Genomic DNA, 15,263 nt, shown 5'->3' with positions numbered 1-15,263 from the left:
CCACCCCTTGGCTCTCCAGTTTACGAATCATCTCATGGACGGGAACCACAGAGTCTCTGTCTGTGCGGTATTGCCGACGGTGTACTGTTGCTGTGGCAATTGGTACCTGTTGTTCTTCAACTCTTAGCAGTCCCACGGCAGATGGGTCATCTGAGAGGCCAGGCAATGTACTCAGTTGTCTGATATCTTCTGTCTCCACAGCAGCTATCCCAAAAGCCCAACGATGTCCTTTTGGGTCCTTGAAATATCCATTTCTGAGATAGTCTATGCCGAGAATGCACGGGGCCTCCGGGCCAGTCACGATGGGGTGTTTCTGCCACTCGTTCCCAGTTAAACTCACTTCAGCTTCCAGTACAGTCAGCTGCTGGGATCCTCCTGTCACCCCACAAATGGAAATGGGTTCTGCCCCCACATACCTTGATGGCATCAGAGTACATTGAGCACCTGTGTCAACCAAAGCCGTGTATTTTTGTGGGTCAGCTGTGCCAGGCCATCGGACCCACACAGTCCAAAAGACCCGATTATCCCTTTCCTCTACCTGGCTAGAGGCAGGGCCCCTCTATTCCTGGTTCTGGTGCATGTTGCTCCCTTCCGGTGAATATGTTCCTGAGGTCCCTTCAAGAGGATCAGTCATACTATCATTCTGGTATCGTCTGGAGTTCTGTGTGTGAGAGACCGGAGCAATGTTGACTCTAGATGCGCTTCTTGTGGTAGTTGTCCCTCTTTTTAGTTCACGTACCCTGGCTGCTAAGGAGGAGGTGGGTTTTCCATGCCACTTACTCATGTCTTCTCCATGTTCCTGAAGGAAAAACCAGAGATTACCTCGTGGGGTGTATCCTCTCTCCCTGGTTGGGGGACGCCGGCTCCTAATGTCAGAGACTCTTGTTGGTTCTGGCGAGATCTGGTAAATCTCTTCCTTAAGTTCCTTTTTCAATTTCTGATGGCCTTCTTCAATCAAACTCCGGACTTGCTCAGCCAAAAGACTTGTTTCCACGGATGAGACATGGGTGCGAAACGGGGCTGTGACGGTGTCCTCGTAAATCCTCAGTTTGTTCACCAAGACGCCCACCCTGTCCTCGCCTTCCCTCCATTGCAGCGTTGCCAGGTAACGGGAGTATATCTCTGGTCCAAGGCGTGCGAACCTCAACCACATCTGTGACGTGCACTGGACACCATCTGGGCTCTTAGGAAATCTCTCGTCTTCTGAGAAAATGATCTCCAGCACAGCCAATTCCCTCAGGCACCGGATACCTTGTTCCATTGTGCTCCATTTCCCTTGGTGCACCTGGAGGTCTTCTTTACAAAGGTACCTGTCCCTGACACTTGTAAGCAGTCGCCGCCAGAGGCTGAGAGTTTCTTGGGTTCTCCCGATCCCCTGGTCAATGACCACATCCCGGGACAGAGATCCCAGCTGCCTGGCCTCACTTCCGTCCAGAATGGTGTCATTGGCTGCAGCATCCCAAATGCGGAGCAGCCAGGTCAGGATGGACTCGTTTGTCTGGCGTGTGAATTCCCTCCGCAGGTCACGCAGCTCACCCAGGGATAGTGACCGAGTGATGATCTCTGGCTCTGCCTCTTCTGCTGGATGTGAAGGTCCTGCTGCATCCTCATCAGTCACTATGCGGACTGACTTGCTTTTTGATTTCTTCTTCTGCACGGGGGCAACTGCAATCGGTTTGGGCTGTTCTGGTTCAGTGGTGGCTTGCATGGGGACGCTGACAGTGCTTTTGGTTCCTTTCTCCTCTGAGTCAGTCTGCGTAGTCATGGACGCTGTTGTTTTGTATTTGGTTCCTTTCTCCTCTGTGATAGTCTGTGTAGAGATGGACGCTGTTGCTTTGCATTTGGTTTCTTTCTCCTCTGTGTCAGTCTGCGTAGAGATGGACGCTGTTGCTTTGCATTTGGTTTCTTTCTCCTCTGTGACAGTCTGCGTAGAGATGGATGCGGTTGCTTTGCGTTTGGTTTCTTTCTCCTCTGTGTCAGTCTGCGTAGAGATGGATACGGTTGCTTTGCTTTTGCTTCCTTTCTCCTTTGTGACAGTCTGCGTAGAGATGGGTGCGGTTGCTTTGCTTTTGGTTCCTTTCTGTGTGGCAGTCTGTGTAGACATGGTATTTGCTGCTTTGCTCCTTTTTACCTCCTCCTCAAGCAGACGTTGCACCACACTAAGTAGCGTTCTGTTTCTAAGCATGGTGTACACAATGCAGGCCATGGAGAAAAAAGAGAATAGAACTGACAAGAAGATTATACCATCCTTAACATCCAGAGGGAACTCAATATTTTCAAAAACTGCTGTGCCTGGCCTGAAAGGCTGGAAGAAACCACTCTCTACTCCTCCCACCAGGGGCTGGGTGCGATTGTTGAAGAGATCCCAGACAGAGGAGCCCAGACTAGGAAAGCCAAACAAAACTGAGTGTATATTCCGAATGGTATTCATTGCCTCGCAGGTTATTATGCTATAGACATAATAAACCAATAAAGCAATTCTCATACCAGTCCCTGGTTTTAACAGGAGTAACACAACAGGCAGGTAGTTCCCCATGTGAGGAAAAATATAGAGAGCAAGATACAGAACCCATGCAGACAAGCTGAGCACCATGGTGAATAGGTTTCTGTTAATACAAGATTGTAATTCTGACTTTCTCTCAGAGCAGGCCCCACATTGGGCGCCAAATTATGTGCTAGTTTGAAAACAAACCAGTGAGAGGCACCAAGTCAGAATAACAATTTAATGGAAAATTAAAGTAAAGGAAAAGAAAGTAAAAGAAAATACTGACAGAGTCAAGATACAACCTGAGTCCCTATTAGGCAGGGTAGTGGTAGCAGTCTGGTGGAATGGTGGCTGCAATCCTCTGAAGTGGTGATCCTGTAGTAGAAGGGGTCTGCTCTTCCTCAGAAAATCCAGCGGTGGCTGTGTAGCTCCTGTCCTCTGGAAATCCAGTGGAGTCCCTTTGATGCTCAGAGTCCCAGTTATATCCATGATGGGATGCTTGGTTCCTCCCTCTGGGTGGAGCATCTCACAATGGGGTAATGAGTCATGACGCCAGGTGTTGATTAGGCTCGTTAACAGAAGATAGTCCGGAGGGAGTTATCTCTGAGTCATGCAGCAGGACAATGATGGGCCATTAACAGAAAGATAGTCTGGGGGGAGGAGGCAAGGAAGACACTGCCCCACCTGATTTCAACAGCTCATGAGGATGGTAATAGAATACACCTCAACCCAGGACAAATGAATGCCATTGCACTGCAATAGGAGGAACTCTGTGTGTAGGGAAAAAATTATAAAATTATAAAATCCTGTGCCTTTTTTCTGTTCTTACTGCTATTACTGAAATAGATGTAAGAGTGAGGAGAATCACAGAATCATGGAATAGTTTGGGTTGGAAGAGACCTTAAAGCCCATCTGGTTCCACCCCCTGCCGTGGGCAGGGACACCTTCCACTATGCCAGGTTGCTCCAAGCCCTGTCCAGCCTGGCCTTGGACACTTTCAGAGGTGGGACAGCCACAACCTGAGTTACAGGCTCTTAGAGGTTGCTAAATTCATTAATGAATCTTATTTTGAGTGCAGAATTTATGCACATTTTCTCCCCTCACACAGGATGATATGTATGAGTAGCTCACACCATTCCCATCTCTTTGCAGGAGTGACTTCAAGCATTACATTTTCATCTGATACTGACTTCCAAACTTAGTGATAAAGTTATTAGTGGTAGGAGCAAATAGAATAGTTTTGATTCTCCTAGCATATGAAACATCTTCCTTTTTTAGTGATTCTTGTCTCCCTTTCTACCTGAGCCCTACAACATTTGCTAGACTGTGTGCCTAGAGTAAGTGTTTTAGATGTTCCATTACAATGTTTTTTGTCATCAGACAGGCAGATGTTTTCCAGTCTAATCTGGTAAACGTTCCTGTATGCTGTGCCAGGCCAATCTATCACTCTGTGTATGGATTTGCTTTATGTGGTTTATATGGTAAACTCCTTTAATCCCCACCACTCCTAAAGCCTTTCACAAAGTCTAAATGGAATAGTAGAAAAGTTTGAGGGGATATTTTCTGGTTTTATGGTGTGGTTCCTGGGTTTCACAGCTGTCCTCTGGGCTGTGGGCCCAGTCCCACATACGTTGCTCATAGTAGTTTCACTGCAGTTATCTGCCTGCTCGTGCAAGGGAAGAGCAGGATCTGGCAGAGAGCAAAGATGTGACAAGAGTTCAGTAGGAGTAACATGAGAAAAGACAAATAACATCCAAAACCAGGCAGCCTATTTAATTTCGTTGTGATTGATACTCTTACGTAGCTGTTACAGCCCTTTTTCTGTGCGTTTATTTTCAGTCCCCCCATCCATCTCTGGCAGCAGTGACATGGTGACAGTGGTGGTCAATAATCCAGTGAGGCTGGAGTGTGAAGCCAGAGGCATCCCTGCCCCTATCCTGACGTGGCTGAAGGATGGGAGCCCTGTGTACAGCGTCAGCAATGGACTCCAGGTACCAGGGTCAGATCTGCTCTATCTGTGGTGTTCCCTGTTGTGGGAGGAGGCTTTTAAGTCAATGCAGTTTAATGGAAGAGAATAAGTCGGAGGATTTAGAATAAAAATATAAGGCCTTTTGCTCTGGGTTATTTGTGTGAGTTTAGCTCCAGTAATTGCTGTGTGAAGTGGAAGATAGAGATGTATTGAAATACAGTGGTCCTTTCAGCTGATATCATACTGAGTAAGTTTGCATCAACATGTTTTCCACTTACTGGGAAGAAGAGGAAATTGGACCAAATTCCTCCACTGAAGAAATCTGGAGAGCTCATTACATACAACAGTAATTCAGAAAAGAAAACCAACCTCTGATGTAAGGAGATATTTCAGAGGTAAAATGAGAGGCCATGGTTGGTTTTCATAAGCTGATTTTACAATCTGAAAGGAAAGAGAGGAAATTTGTGTTCTGTAGGGACAGCTTAGGGCACAGATGAAAGGTGTGACAGCATGTTTGAAGCTGGTGGGAGGGAGGGGCGTCCAGATCCTGCGAAGTCTTGAGAATGCCAGGAGTTCCCTATGGACTTGGCATGAAGTTAGAGTTCTGCTTTTGCAAGTCTGGACTAGAAGAGAACACAGGGAGCAGGGGAATGGTGGAAAGCAGTGGCAAAGCAAGCGTTTCACTTTGAAATGAACCCTAAGAACTCCCCCTGCCTGTGTTTTGACACTGGCGTGTGTCCGAAGGTGCTGTGCTCCCGTTGCAGGTCCTGTCCGGGGGCCGGGTGCTGGCACTGCCCAGTGCCCAGCTCAGTGACACAGGGACATACACGTGTGTGGCAGTCAATGCTGCGGGGGAGAGCCAGAGGGACATCGACCTCCACGTTTATGGTGAGTGACAGATGTCTTTGTTTTGGTCCTGAGAGCTGTTCTTGGAGCTTTAATTTAACACACTGGGCCCAGACCCTGAGCAGCACTGAGTAAAACCAGTCCCAACCTGTAACAGAAGGCCAGGTGAGGAGGAGGGCTTTGTGTATGGAAGTTAAAATACATATATATATATATGCACATCCACCCTCATTTACTAAAGCATGTAGGTGTGTCCTTCTATGTATCCTTGAAGAAATGTAACTGCAACAACTGAAATGTAACTGTAACTGAATTCACACCTTTGATGCATAAATGCTCATTTATAAATGATAAAAGAAAATACGAGTTTGTGTAAAACCACGTAGATCTGCCAGGTGAGAGATATTCTTGGGGCCAGCGCTCTGTTGTCTTTACTGCACTGGAAGGAGTCACTGGGAGTTCCCCATCCAGCTCTGCTGAGGATGAACAGTATGTGAAATGAGGATGAAAAATAATCTGTCGTTTGTTTTAGAAATGTTACGGTACCAGATGTGTAGAGAGGCATTTGGAATTGAGGCACCTTTGGGTTTTGCTTCTGCTTTCAGTAGGTCAGTGGTTGGACTCTGCCAGTTTCCAGCGTTATGACAATCCCAAGTGGAAAACCTTGCAAGAAAAGTTAGGAGCTGGGATGGGTTCTGAGCAGGAACAGCTGGCCAGGTTATTTGTTCCTGAGTTTGGCTTTGCCTTCCTTGGTTAGAGTACCCCTGACTGAAGTCCTGGTGTCTTTTGCATCTGAAAGGGGCCATTCAGAAATCAACTCTGCCGTGGCAAGTGAGCCTGGGTTAACATAAACCGGAACATTTTTTTTCTAGAGCAAGGAATGTCAGGGCCTCCTTTGGAGTTTGGGGACGGGTGTGTATGTCTGTGTAAAGTGACATAGATATATTTATTATTCCTCTTTTATTTTTTGTAATCTCTGTCCATTTTAGCTGGAGGAAATGAAGAGAGTTAGTTAGGAGCTGTATATGTTTAAAATTAGTGTTGTATTAGAAGCTGGCCAGGGTTGAACTCAGCTGCAGGACCAGCTTGAGTGAGACTGTCACCACAAAGTAATACTGCTCTTCAGACTTGTCTCATAAGGGCAATCTAATTAAGAAGCCACAGGAGAAAAATAATTTGGAGTACAGTTGGACCTGGGTTGGTTGGAAATCTGCACTGAGCCAGGAGTTGGAACAAGCTTGGTTACTTACAGTTACTATGAGCATAATTAGATTAATTTTAAACCCCATTCCTTCAGAAATAAATGCTTTAATGTCCGTCTCTGTGTCGTAAACTCAGTTTCCTTTTGAGCACGTTTCAATTCATTTAGCCGAGAGGAAAAGTAATTGGTGGAAAAGTCTTTGGAAATAAATTTTCCTTCTGCAGGAATGGATCAGCTTCCAATTTTCAGTTCCACAATACTCATAAAGAATCTGGGCCTTTGTGAGTTCTAGAAAGAAAAAAAGATAAACAGATTTTTTTTTTTTTTTCACTTACTATATTTCTTATCCACAGGGACCAGGCTTTTCCCTAAATTATTTCCAAACTGTGAAATCAGCAGCTCTGCTCTGTACTTCCTGGGCAAGAAACACAAAGCTTGATTGTTCCTGGTCTTTTCAAGCCACCTCGAGAGCTGTCTTGCTGTCCCCTGAGTGCTACTCTGGGACATGTTCTGGTCTCCCATGTGTGATTAACCCAGTGTCCCACTGCCTCCCTTCTCACCCCAAGGTTCTGTGCACTCAGACCCTCAGTGTCTCGGGTAATGGTTTCCAAAACTAAAGAGCAAAGGAAATGTGACAACAAAGGTTCTTATATTTGGTCCTGGTCAACTTCTTGGGGGGCAGTATTTCCTCCGTGTTCTTTTTGACTCCAGCCATGAACACTTCCCCCGTGGAAAATTGCTGACTTGCTGTGTTCCAAGGTTTGGTTCTCAGTTGCCTTCTCAGTTATTTTGTTTTTCTGATTGTGGAAACACGAAATTTAAAAACAGGTGGAAAAAATGTGTTTCCTTAAATCCTGACACTGTTCAAGAACAGCTAATAGGTTTCAATTGAAGTGTCCAATCTTTTGGGTTTTTTTATTTCTACACAGAAAACTTTCCTTCCAAGAGCAGATTTTTCTACTGTCTGATTTGGAAGTAATAGTGTATAATGAGGTTATCACTGAACTGCAGGACAAATGTAAATATAGTGCTCAGTGCCAACAACTGCAATAATTAGTAGATCCCACACAAGCCTGATACATGAGCTAATTGTAGATTATGATTTGTTGATTAAGTCATTAACCTATTGACTTGCTTGCCAGCTGTGTAAGTTCTCATTCTCTCAGCTGTATTTGGCCATCTCTGGACAAATTCTCTGTAAGTCAGAGTTTATCTTAAAGCCAGGTATCCTTCTTGGCACTGTCTGGAACAGCTTAAGACATTTTCGGCTTCTAGGGCTGATTATTATCTCGTGAGCTTTTTGACTCAGCAGCTCTTTTTCTTTTTAGCAGGAATGCATTCCCCCAGTTTTACATACTAGGCATTTACCTTTCTAGCTACGTTTCAAGGGAGATTTTTGCTAGTCTTGGCTTATCCTTATGATTTCTCTGTAGCTGATACCTCACTAGGGTGTATTTTGTGTGGAAGATAAGTAACAAAAATTATTATTGTGGGTTTTGTGGTATAAAGAAGACTGAAGTTGTGTGTCAGAAAGATGTAAAGTGTCATTTTTTCTTTGCTAAGTGAAGTCCCTTAACTCCACGTTATGTTTGCTCTGGGAAGTCTTCAGTGCCCAAAGGTCCCTTAGTTTGAGCAATAGGACAAGAGGAAACAGGCTCAGGTTGTTCCGGGGGACGTTCAGGTTGGATATTAGGAAAAATTTCTCCGTAGGAAGGGTGGTCAGGCACTGGCACAGCTGCCCAGGGCAGGGATGGAGTCCCCGGAGGGATTTAAGACCTGTGGGTGTTGCCCCTGGGGACAGTGCTGGGGAATGGTTGGACTCGATGGTCTCAGAGGCTTTCCAGGGTAACCCAAGTGTGTGATTGCGTTGGTGCAGTTCCCCCCGACATCGTGGGTGAGGAGCAGAACGTGTCGGTGCTGCTGGGCCAGGCGCTGGAGCTGCGGTGCCACGGCAGCGCTGTGCCCCCGCCCCGCCTCGCCTGGCTCAGGGACGGGCGGCCCTTGCTGGAGAAGCCAGGCCTGAGCATCTCTGGAGATGGGAGCGTGCTGAAGGTAAACTGGGCAGGCAGGGCATGCTGGGGTTCCTTCCTGGGGAGTTACCCCTCCGTGGAGGTGGGACAGCATTGGGCTCTCTGGGGCTGATGCCTTAGGTTTTAACTTCTTTATTTTCAAATCCTGTACTGCTTAGTGTGTAACTCTGAAACTCCATACAGCCTGTTAGCTACTGTTCTCTCATCCTGGTTCAACGTAACAAACCCTCTCTGGGCCTGAACTCAAGGACACCTTGTTGTCCCAGGCCCCAAAATATGGGAACTAAAGCCTCTGACAGGAGGAGCAAACTTGGGGTAATTACATCACTACTGAAATTATAATTGGAGAATTAACCCTGATATGCAAATGGACCAAACTTAGAAAAGTGTGAAAAACCTGTGACCCAGCGTGCATCTTGGGTGGAGCCCCTTGGAGGCTTTTGACTGCCCAGGGTGTACCTTTGAAGGCCCTTAAAATAAATAACTGCTTTCATTCTCTAATCTTCTGCCTCTGTTTTCAGGTAGGCACTTCAAGGTATCAGGGCAGCAGAGAGTAGTGGGTGAGGAGGGAGGAATGTCAGAGAACCCCAGCTGTATGGGTACAGAGCTTGCTGGATGCATGCTCTATTATTAATATTCAGAGAGACATACGTAAAAATAAAATTGAAACCCGAGCCCCCTCTCCCTGCATGTTTCATGAATAATTATGTAGGAAGAAGAAACCCAGGTTTTCCTTTTGTCCCCAGATTGAAGGAGCTCAAGTGCAGGACACTGGACGCTACACTTGCGAAGCGACAAATGTTGCTGGGAAAACTGAGAAGAACTATAATGTCAATATTTGGGGTAAGATTTATTAAGCTTATTCCAGGAATGGGAACGAAGCTCAGAGCTGAATTATGATGTGAGACACTGAAATACTCTGTAGTTCATCAACACTTGCTTGCTGAGGTATTCTTGCAGGGAGATGTTGTTGTATTCAGTGTACTTGAACAGGCCCAAGACAGTGCACACATTTTTCAAATGGCTTTAATTTAGTTCTAAATTAACACCAGTTACTCCACAGGCCTATGTTGGGCTTGCAGGAATGAGAGTAATTAGAGCTATAACTACTGAGTGACATCCCTGCTCATGGCAGTGGGTTGGAATGAGATGATCTTTAAGGTCCCTTCCAGCCCACACCATTCTGTGATGTATGAATCTGTGGTAAATAACTGGGTTTGGATCCATAGCTTTAATGCCATTTAAAGTAACATTCCAACTTTCCACTTACTTAAATGCTGAAGCATTGAAAATTAAGATTTAAAAAAGCTGCCTTAGCTAGCTTTATTTGCTCTAGAAACTTGTTGCTGAATCATAAAAACAGCTTTAATATTTTTTTTCTGTGGCTCTATGATGAATGTGGCTTAGGACATTATTTTAATAATTGCTTTTGAGGGGTTTTCTGCACCATCATTTTCTTCCCATATAAAAATTGAAATGTTCTTGTTTTGCTATTATAAATCCATTTCTTCTTGCTTTGGAGTCTCAAGACTAGAATTATCTACCAGGGTTTGTGACACTAAAATTACATTTTTTTAGTACAGGTTTCAAGTCTGTCATTATTAAAAGACCCATTCATGGCATTTAAGTCAGAGGTGGGTGTTGCAGTACCATGCTATTTTCCCATGCTGAGGCAAATACTGTGCAGGTCAACCTCTGCTCTCCTCTCTCCCTCCCAGATATTTGCACAGGACCTTTGCTGGAGGGATTTGGATTTGTTCCTTTGTGCAGTAAGACCATTCCAGTAGGATTTGAGTGGAGGCATAATTCTTTGCTAGTTAGCAGCTTTGAGGGGATAAGCTTGATAGAAACCACACGCTGCCTGTGAAAGCCATCTGTGGATAATTGTTTGGAATTACAGTTTTCATTTACGCCCCAACACCCAAAGTCCTCCTTGCCATATTTCAAAGTTTTAAATCCAGGAAATGTATCCTTCTGAGGGTTGTTGAGATCCTGAGAGCTAAGTGTGGATCCAGGAGCCAGCCCATGAGCTAAAGGAAGAGAATGGCACAGGCTTGTCCTAACTGGAAGCAGGGCAAATCAAGAGTAAATCAGATAGTACCGTAAGGCTCTTGGCAGTGTTGTTTCAAACACCACACATCTGGTTGCTGCTGTAGAGCTGGAGGTGTCAGAAGGAGAAGCTGGCTACTGTCACATGCATTAAAAATGTGCTGTGTAAGTTGTCCACCAGGGAGGTTTTATTTTCCATGTTCAACCTACATTCTCCTCTGCTTTTTTTTGCTCTCTACCTATGCTATTTTCATCTGATGGAAATGGTTCCCTGATTCCTAATAGGCAATTAGCCCTTCCTTAGGGATTGAACCAAAGTGCTTTAAGACTTTAAGAATCAGAGTAAAATACTGGTCCCTTTTGTCTGCAGCTGGTGTAGAGTCACAGAGCTGTAAAACAAAGATCCCTCTGTTGTGGGAGGGTGATTAGAGGGGTGGGATCCATAGCCTTGGATATGACAGCCAGTGTGCTGATGTCATAAAAATTCAAAGGAAAAATGTAGGCTGAATTTTTAAAGTCACTGATGATGATGATCTCTGTGGGTTTATTAGCTGAGGCCATGAATGAGGCAGGCTCTTAGAGTTGGAGTCAGTTGACAAAGTTCCCCAAACCAGCTTTGTGTGGTGAAGTCCATTCAAAGGCAGCCCAAAATAAAGCCTGTGCATGCAGCAGCCCTCTGAGCCCAGAAGGATGGATGCAGTCATTCCCAAGTGTATTGTTTCCTACCCAGGGCCTGGTTAGCATTGAGGAAACAATCCTTTCGAGTGCTTCAGAGCTGAATGGGGGAGATTTGCGTGAGGGTCATTTGGGGTTTACTGCTGGCTGATAATGTGTTGTTTCAAAGGCTGCACTTATTTGGCTTTTCTTTGCAGTGTCACCAAGTATTTCTGGCTGGGATGGCAGCTCTCAGCTGACAGTCACTGAAGGGAGCTTGATTAGTCTGATCTGTGAGTCCAGTGGCATCCCACCACCCAGTCTCACCTGGAAAAAGAATGGTGGGTAACTGTCTGTTTTATAAAGCAAATGGGATAATTCTGACCTGCTGGGTTTTCTTTCCATCTTGTGTACATTTTGGATGGTGTGTTCTGAGGAGCTCAAGCATGCAGATATCTACATGCAGCCCTGACATCGAGTAAAATGAACTCCAGGAGCAGATTATTCCCTTCTCTCTGTCTCACCTCTGCTTGGATTAGGTGTCACTGTTCCTAAAGGTGCAGGAGAAGTGCAGTACTGAGATTGCTCAGCTGACAAAAATGAACTGTGGAGCACGTAATATGTTTATTTACCACGGGGCAGCAGGACAGCAGCACAGTGCCCCATCCCTGGAAGTGTTCCAGACCAGGGTAGATGTATTATAGCAAGTGGAAGTGATGCCTCCTAAGGCATCAGAAGAGGTCCCTGCCCATGGCAGGGGGTTGGAATGAGATGATCTTTGAGGTCCCTTCCAACCCAAACCACTCTGGGATTGTAAGACTTGTTTGTGGATCCCAGGTATCAGGGCCAGGGTCACTGAGAGTCCCGTGGTGTGGAGTTGAGTTCTCTGCCCTGTGATCCACTGCATAACACAGATTCTCTGAGCTGGTTTTAAATCTGCAGCCATGGCATCCAAGTGGTATCTTCACCAAGTGGTGAAGATTCATGTAGTTGTAGTAATTGCTTTTGGGATTCACCAAACCCTTTCTCTCATCCCATCTTATTCAAGAGTAGTCTGCACACCATTTGCTTTAGGGGTTAAAGTTACATTGCCAAACACCTTTTTAGGAATTGGCAGACAAAGCCAGCTATTTTCAGCACCTTCTTTAAGCATTGACTCTGTTGGAGACAGAATATAAGACAAAATAAGATAACTTTCTCCTCCAGTCTGGTAATTCTTGTGTTATTAATCAATCTTACACCTATATTTGTGTTTTTCTAGGCAGCACAATTCAATATGGTATGTACTTGCGTTAATTAGTTTTGGCTTATGGAAAGAGCAGGTTTTCATTACAAAACACTTTTTCTAATGCATCACATTTTCAGAGAACAGGAAGTTTATCAAATTGTTTTTAAACCCTGTCTCTTTGAAGCTAAAAAGGCCTTGTATGACATGTAAATGCACTGCAAGGCTAATGTGTGTACACTTAATGGCAGGAAGGAAGGAAAGTCTAGAAAAGCAGTTAGAAAGGAAGAGGAGTAGATTCTGCAGCATGTTTGACATTTGGTGCACTTTATAGAGAGGACTTTAAATGCACAAGAGGGAAACCTGCCATGGCAGCTGCATTCCTTCTGTTACAAAGCCTCCCAGCAGTTTGGAAAGATGAAGATGGATAATCTGAGGTCTCCAAGACTGAAAAATCTGGTCAGAGAATGCAGTGGGAGTTTGCTGTCATGTTTCTGCTGAGGATTTCCTGAGCAGAAGCCTGTGACACACAAATGTATGATTTAGCTTTCACATGGTGTGAAAGCTAAATCATACATTTCTAAGCACTGGCTGTGCTGGGTGAGACAATTATACACTGAAAAATGAGTCACATTTTACTGAAAGTGCTGAGCTTTCTGCTCAGAGGAGGTGTCCCAAACTCTGGATGGATGTGAGGGAGAGTCAGTGTGCTTTAGCTCAGGGTATCCCATAAAGTCATTGGTTAATACAGAAAGTTCTCAGGATCTGCTTGTGCCAAGTTCCTGCTTTCTGGGAAGACTGACAGAGCACTTCTGAAATGGGCAATTGTGCAACTCAGTCCTTTGGAATGAGCCAGTGGACTTCAGACCACGTGATTTTCATTTGCTCCTGGCCACTTGTGTGGTTTTATCTGACAGAAGGTCTCTTGCAGGCTCTCCTGTGGTGCCGGAGCCATCGGGAAGGGTGCGGGTGCTGTCCGGGGGCAGACAGCTCCAGGTTGTAGTTGCTGACAGGTCTGATGCTGCATCTTACACCTGTATTGCTTCAAATGTTGCTGGGAGTGCCACCAAAGAGTACAGCCTGCAAGTGTACAGTAAGTGCCAGGAAAACTCTGATCACAGTTCACCAGTTCTTCAGTAATGTTATGGGAGTGTGAGCAGGGCAGTGATGTTGAGCTCCAGGATCTCCAGAGATGGAGTGATGGCTGGAGGACAATTTAGAGGTAGTTCCAGAAGAGTGTTAAATCATTGAAATTTTGGCAGTTTGGACTTGTAGCTGACCAAGACATTGCATATCCCTGTTGAAAGTGCACAATCCAGGGATGTAACCCCTTTAGTCTTGTCCCCAGACTGAAGTAGTGATGACAACAGACTGAACCCAGATTTCCCTTCATTCCCTTAGACTTTACTGTATTTTTGTCAGGAATAAATGGAGATATTTGTAAACAATCCCACAGAGGAGAAAATCTTCCAAAATCTGTAGGGATTGACAGTGTTGGGGCAGTCTTCTTTAATTTTTTCTCTTGTGTGCATTTTAAAAATTGCATGTAAGTTCACATTTTGAAAAACAGTTTTACTTTATGCAGTGGGGGAGGGGGAAAGGAGTTGATTGGTCTTTTGCTGGCCCTGCTGCTCTGGAAGGTTGACTGTTACTCTGCTCAGCAGCAGGTGAAGATTCTGAAGTGCAGCTTCCAGTTGACTCCTACGCTGTGTCCCTTGTTCTTCCCTAGCTCGACCAACTATATCCAACAGCGGTCCCCACCCGTCAGAGGTCGTTGTCACTCAGGGAAGCGAAATGTCCCTGGAGTGCGAGGCTCAGGGCATTCCCGAGCCGGCAGTGACGTGGCTGAAGGACGGGCGGGCGCTGGGTGGTGGCAGGGACGTGGCGGTGCTGGCCGGGGGCCGTGTCCTGCGGCTGGAGCGTGTCCAGGTGTCTGACACCGGCCGCTACGTCTGCGTGGCCACCAACACCGCCGGGCTGGCTGACAGGAAATACGACCTCAGCGTCCACGGTGAGTGGGGGCCGCCTGGGGCATGTGGAAATTCACCCTTGGGTGGCCAAGCAATGGTGTGGAGCTCAGTCCACCTCCTGGGTCTGCTGCAGGGGATGCAGCTGCAGTTGCAGTGTTAGGAAAGCTCAAGTCCAAGTTTATAACTCCTGAATATTTTAAAATCATACCTCTCTGTTAATACCAGCCCACTCGCAGGTGCTTCATCGCCCGAGATAACCGGGATATGGTACAATTTTACATGATATTGGGGTGGGTGTCATGGTGGGAAATACTGTGTTGTTGGAGAGAGAAATTAAGGTTTAACCAAGACACCCGCTACTTGCCCTCAGTAAACTAATATTTGGGTGACACAACATTTTGTGAGCAAAATGCATTTGTATTTGCCCTGAAGTATCGCTTTTCCTTACTCTTTGCTGTAGTTCCCCCAAGTATTGGTGGTTACCTGCAGCTGCCTGAAAACATCAGCATTGTGGAGAAGAATCCCATCTCCCTGGTTTGTGAAGCCTCAGGAATCCCCTTGCCAGCAATAACGTGGCTCAAGAATGGGTTGCCCATCACCTTGAACAGCTCAGTGCGAATCCTCTCAGGTACAGAAGCTGGAGGGCAGATGGCAACATCTCATATTGTCATGCCCAGAAATACACTCCGTTAGTTCTCCTATTTATTTTTCTTCACCTCTTCCTATTTACAGTTGTTTTACCATTTAAAGAGGAAAAATCTTTGAAAGAACAAATGACAAAGACCAAAGCACATCTTCAATTTCTATGGGTCTCTATATGAAACCAAAGGGAGC

At 45.6% G+C, this 15,263-nt stretch overlaps 1 protein-coding gene across 1 annotated transcript in view; it reads left to right on the top strand.

Annotated features, from left to right (window-relative positions):
- The window catches only part of HMCN1 (hemicentin 1), a 184,972-nt gene that overhangs the window by 108,677 nt on the left and 61,032 nt on the right, over nt 1–15,263 (top strand). The window contains exons 39-46 of the mRNA XM_069022401.1: nt 4,325–4,476; nt 5,219–5,342; nt 8,378–8,553; nt 9,278–9,374; nt 11,453–11,575; nt 13,391–13,552; nt 14,189–14,470; nt 14,890–15,057. Of these exons, the coding sequence (XP_068878502.1) occupies nt 4,325–4,476; nt 5,219–5,342; nt 8,378–8,553; nt 9,278–9,374; nt 11,453–11,575; nt 13,391–13,552; nt 14,189–14,470; nt 14,890–15,057 (1,284 nt within the window). The remainder of the gene's footprint in view (nt 1–4,324; nt 4,477–5,218; nt 5,343–8,377; nt 8,554–9,277; nt 9,375–11,452; nt 11,576–13,390; nt 13,553–14,188; nt 14,471–14,889; nt 15,058–15,263) is intronic.

The sequence above is a fragment of the Aphelocoma coerulescens genome, chromosome 8 (genome assembly GCF_041296385.1).
Source record: "Aphelocoma coerulescens isolate FSJ_1873_10779 chromosome 8, UR_Acoe_1.0, whole genome shotgun sequence".
NCBI lineage: Eukaryota > Metazoa > Chordata > Aves > Passeriformes > Corvidae > Aphelocoma > Aphelocoma coerulescens.
This window is presented reverse-complemented; position numbering and strand designations above follow the sequence as displayed.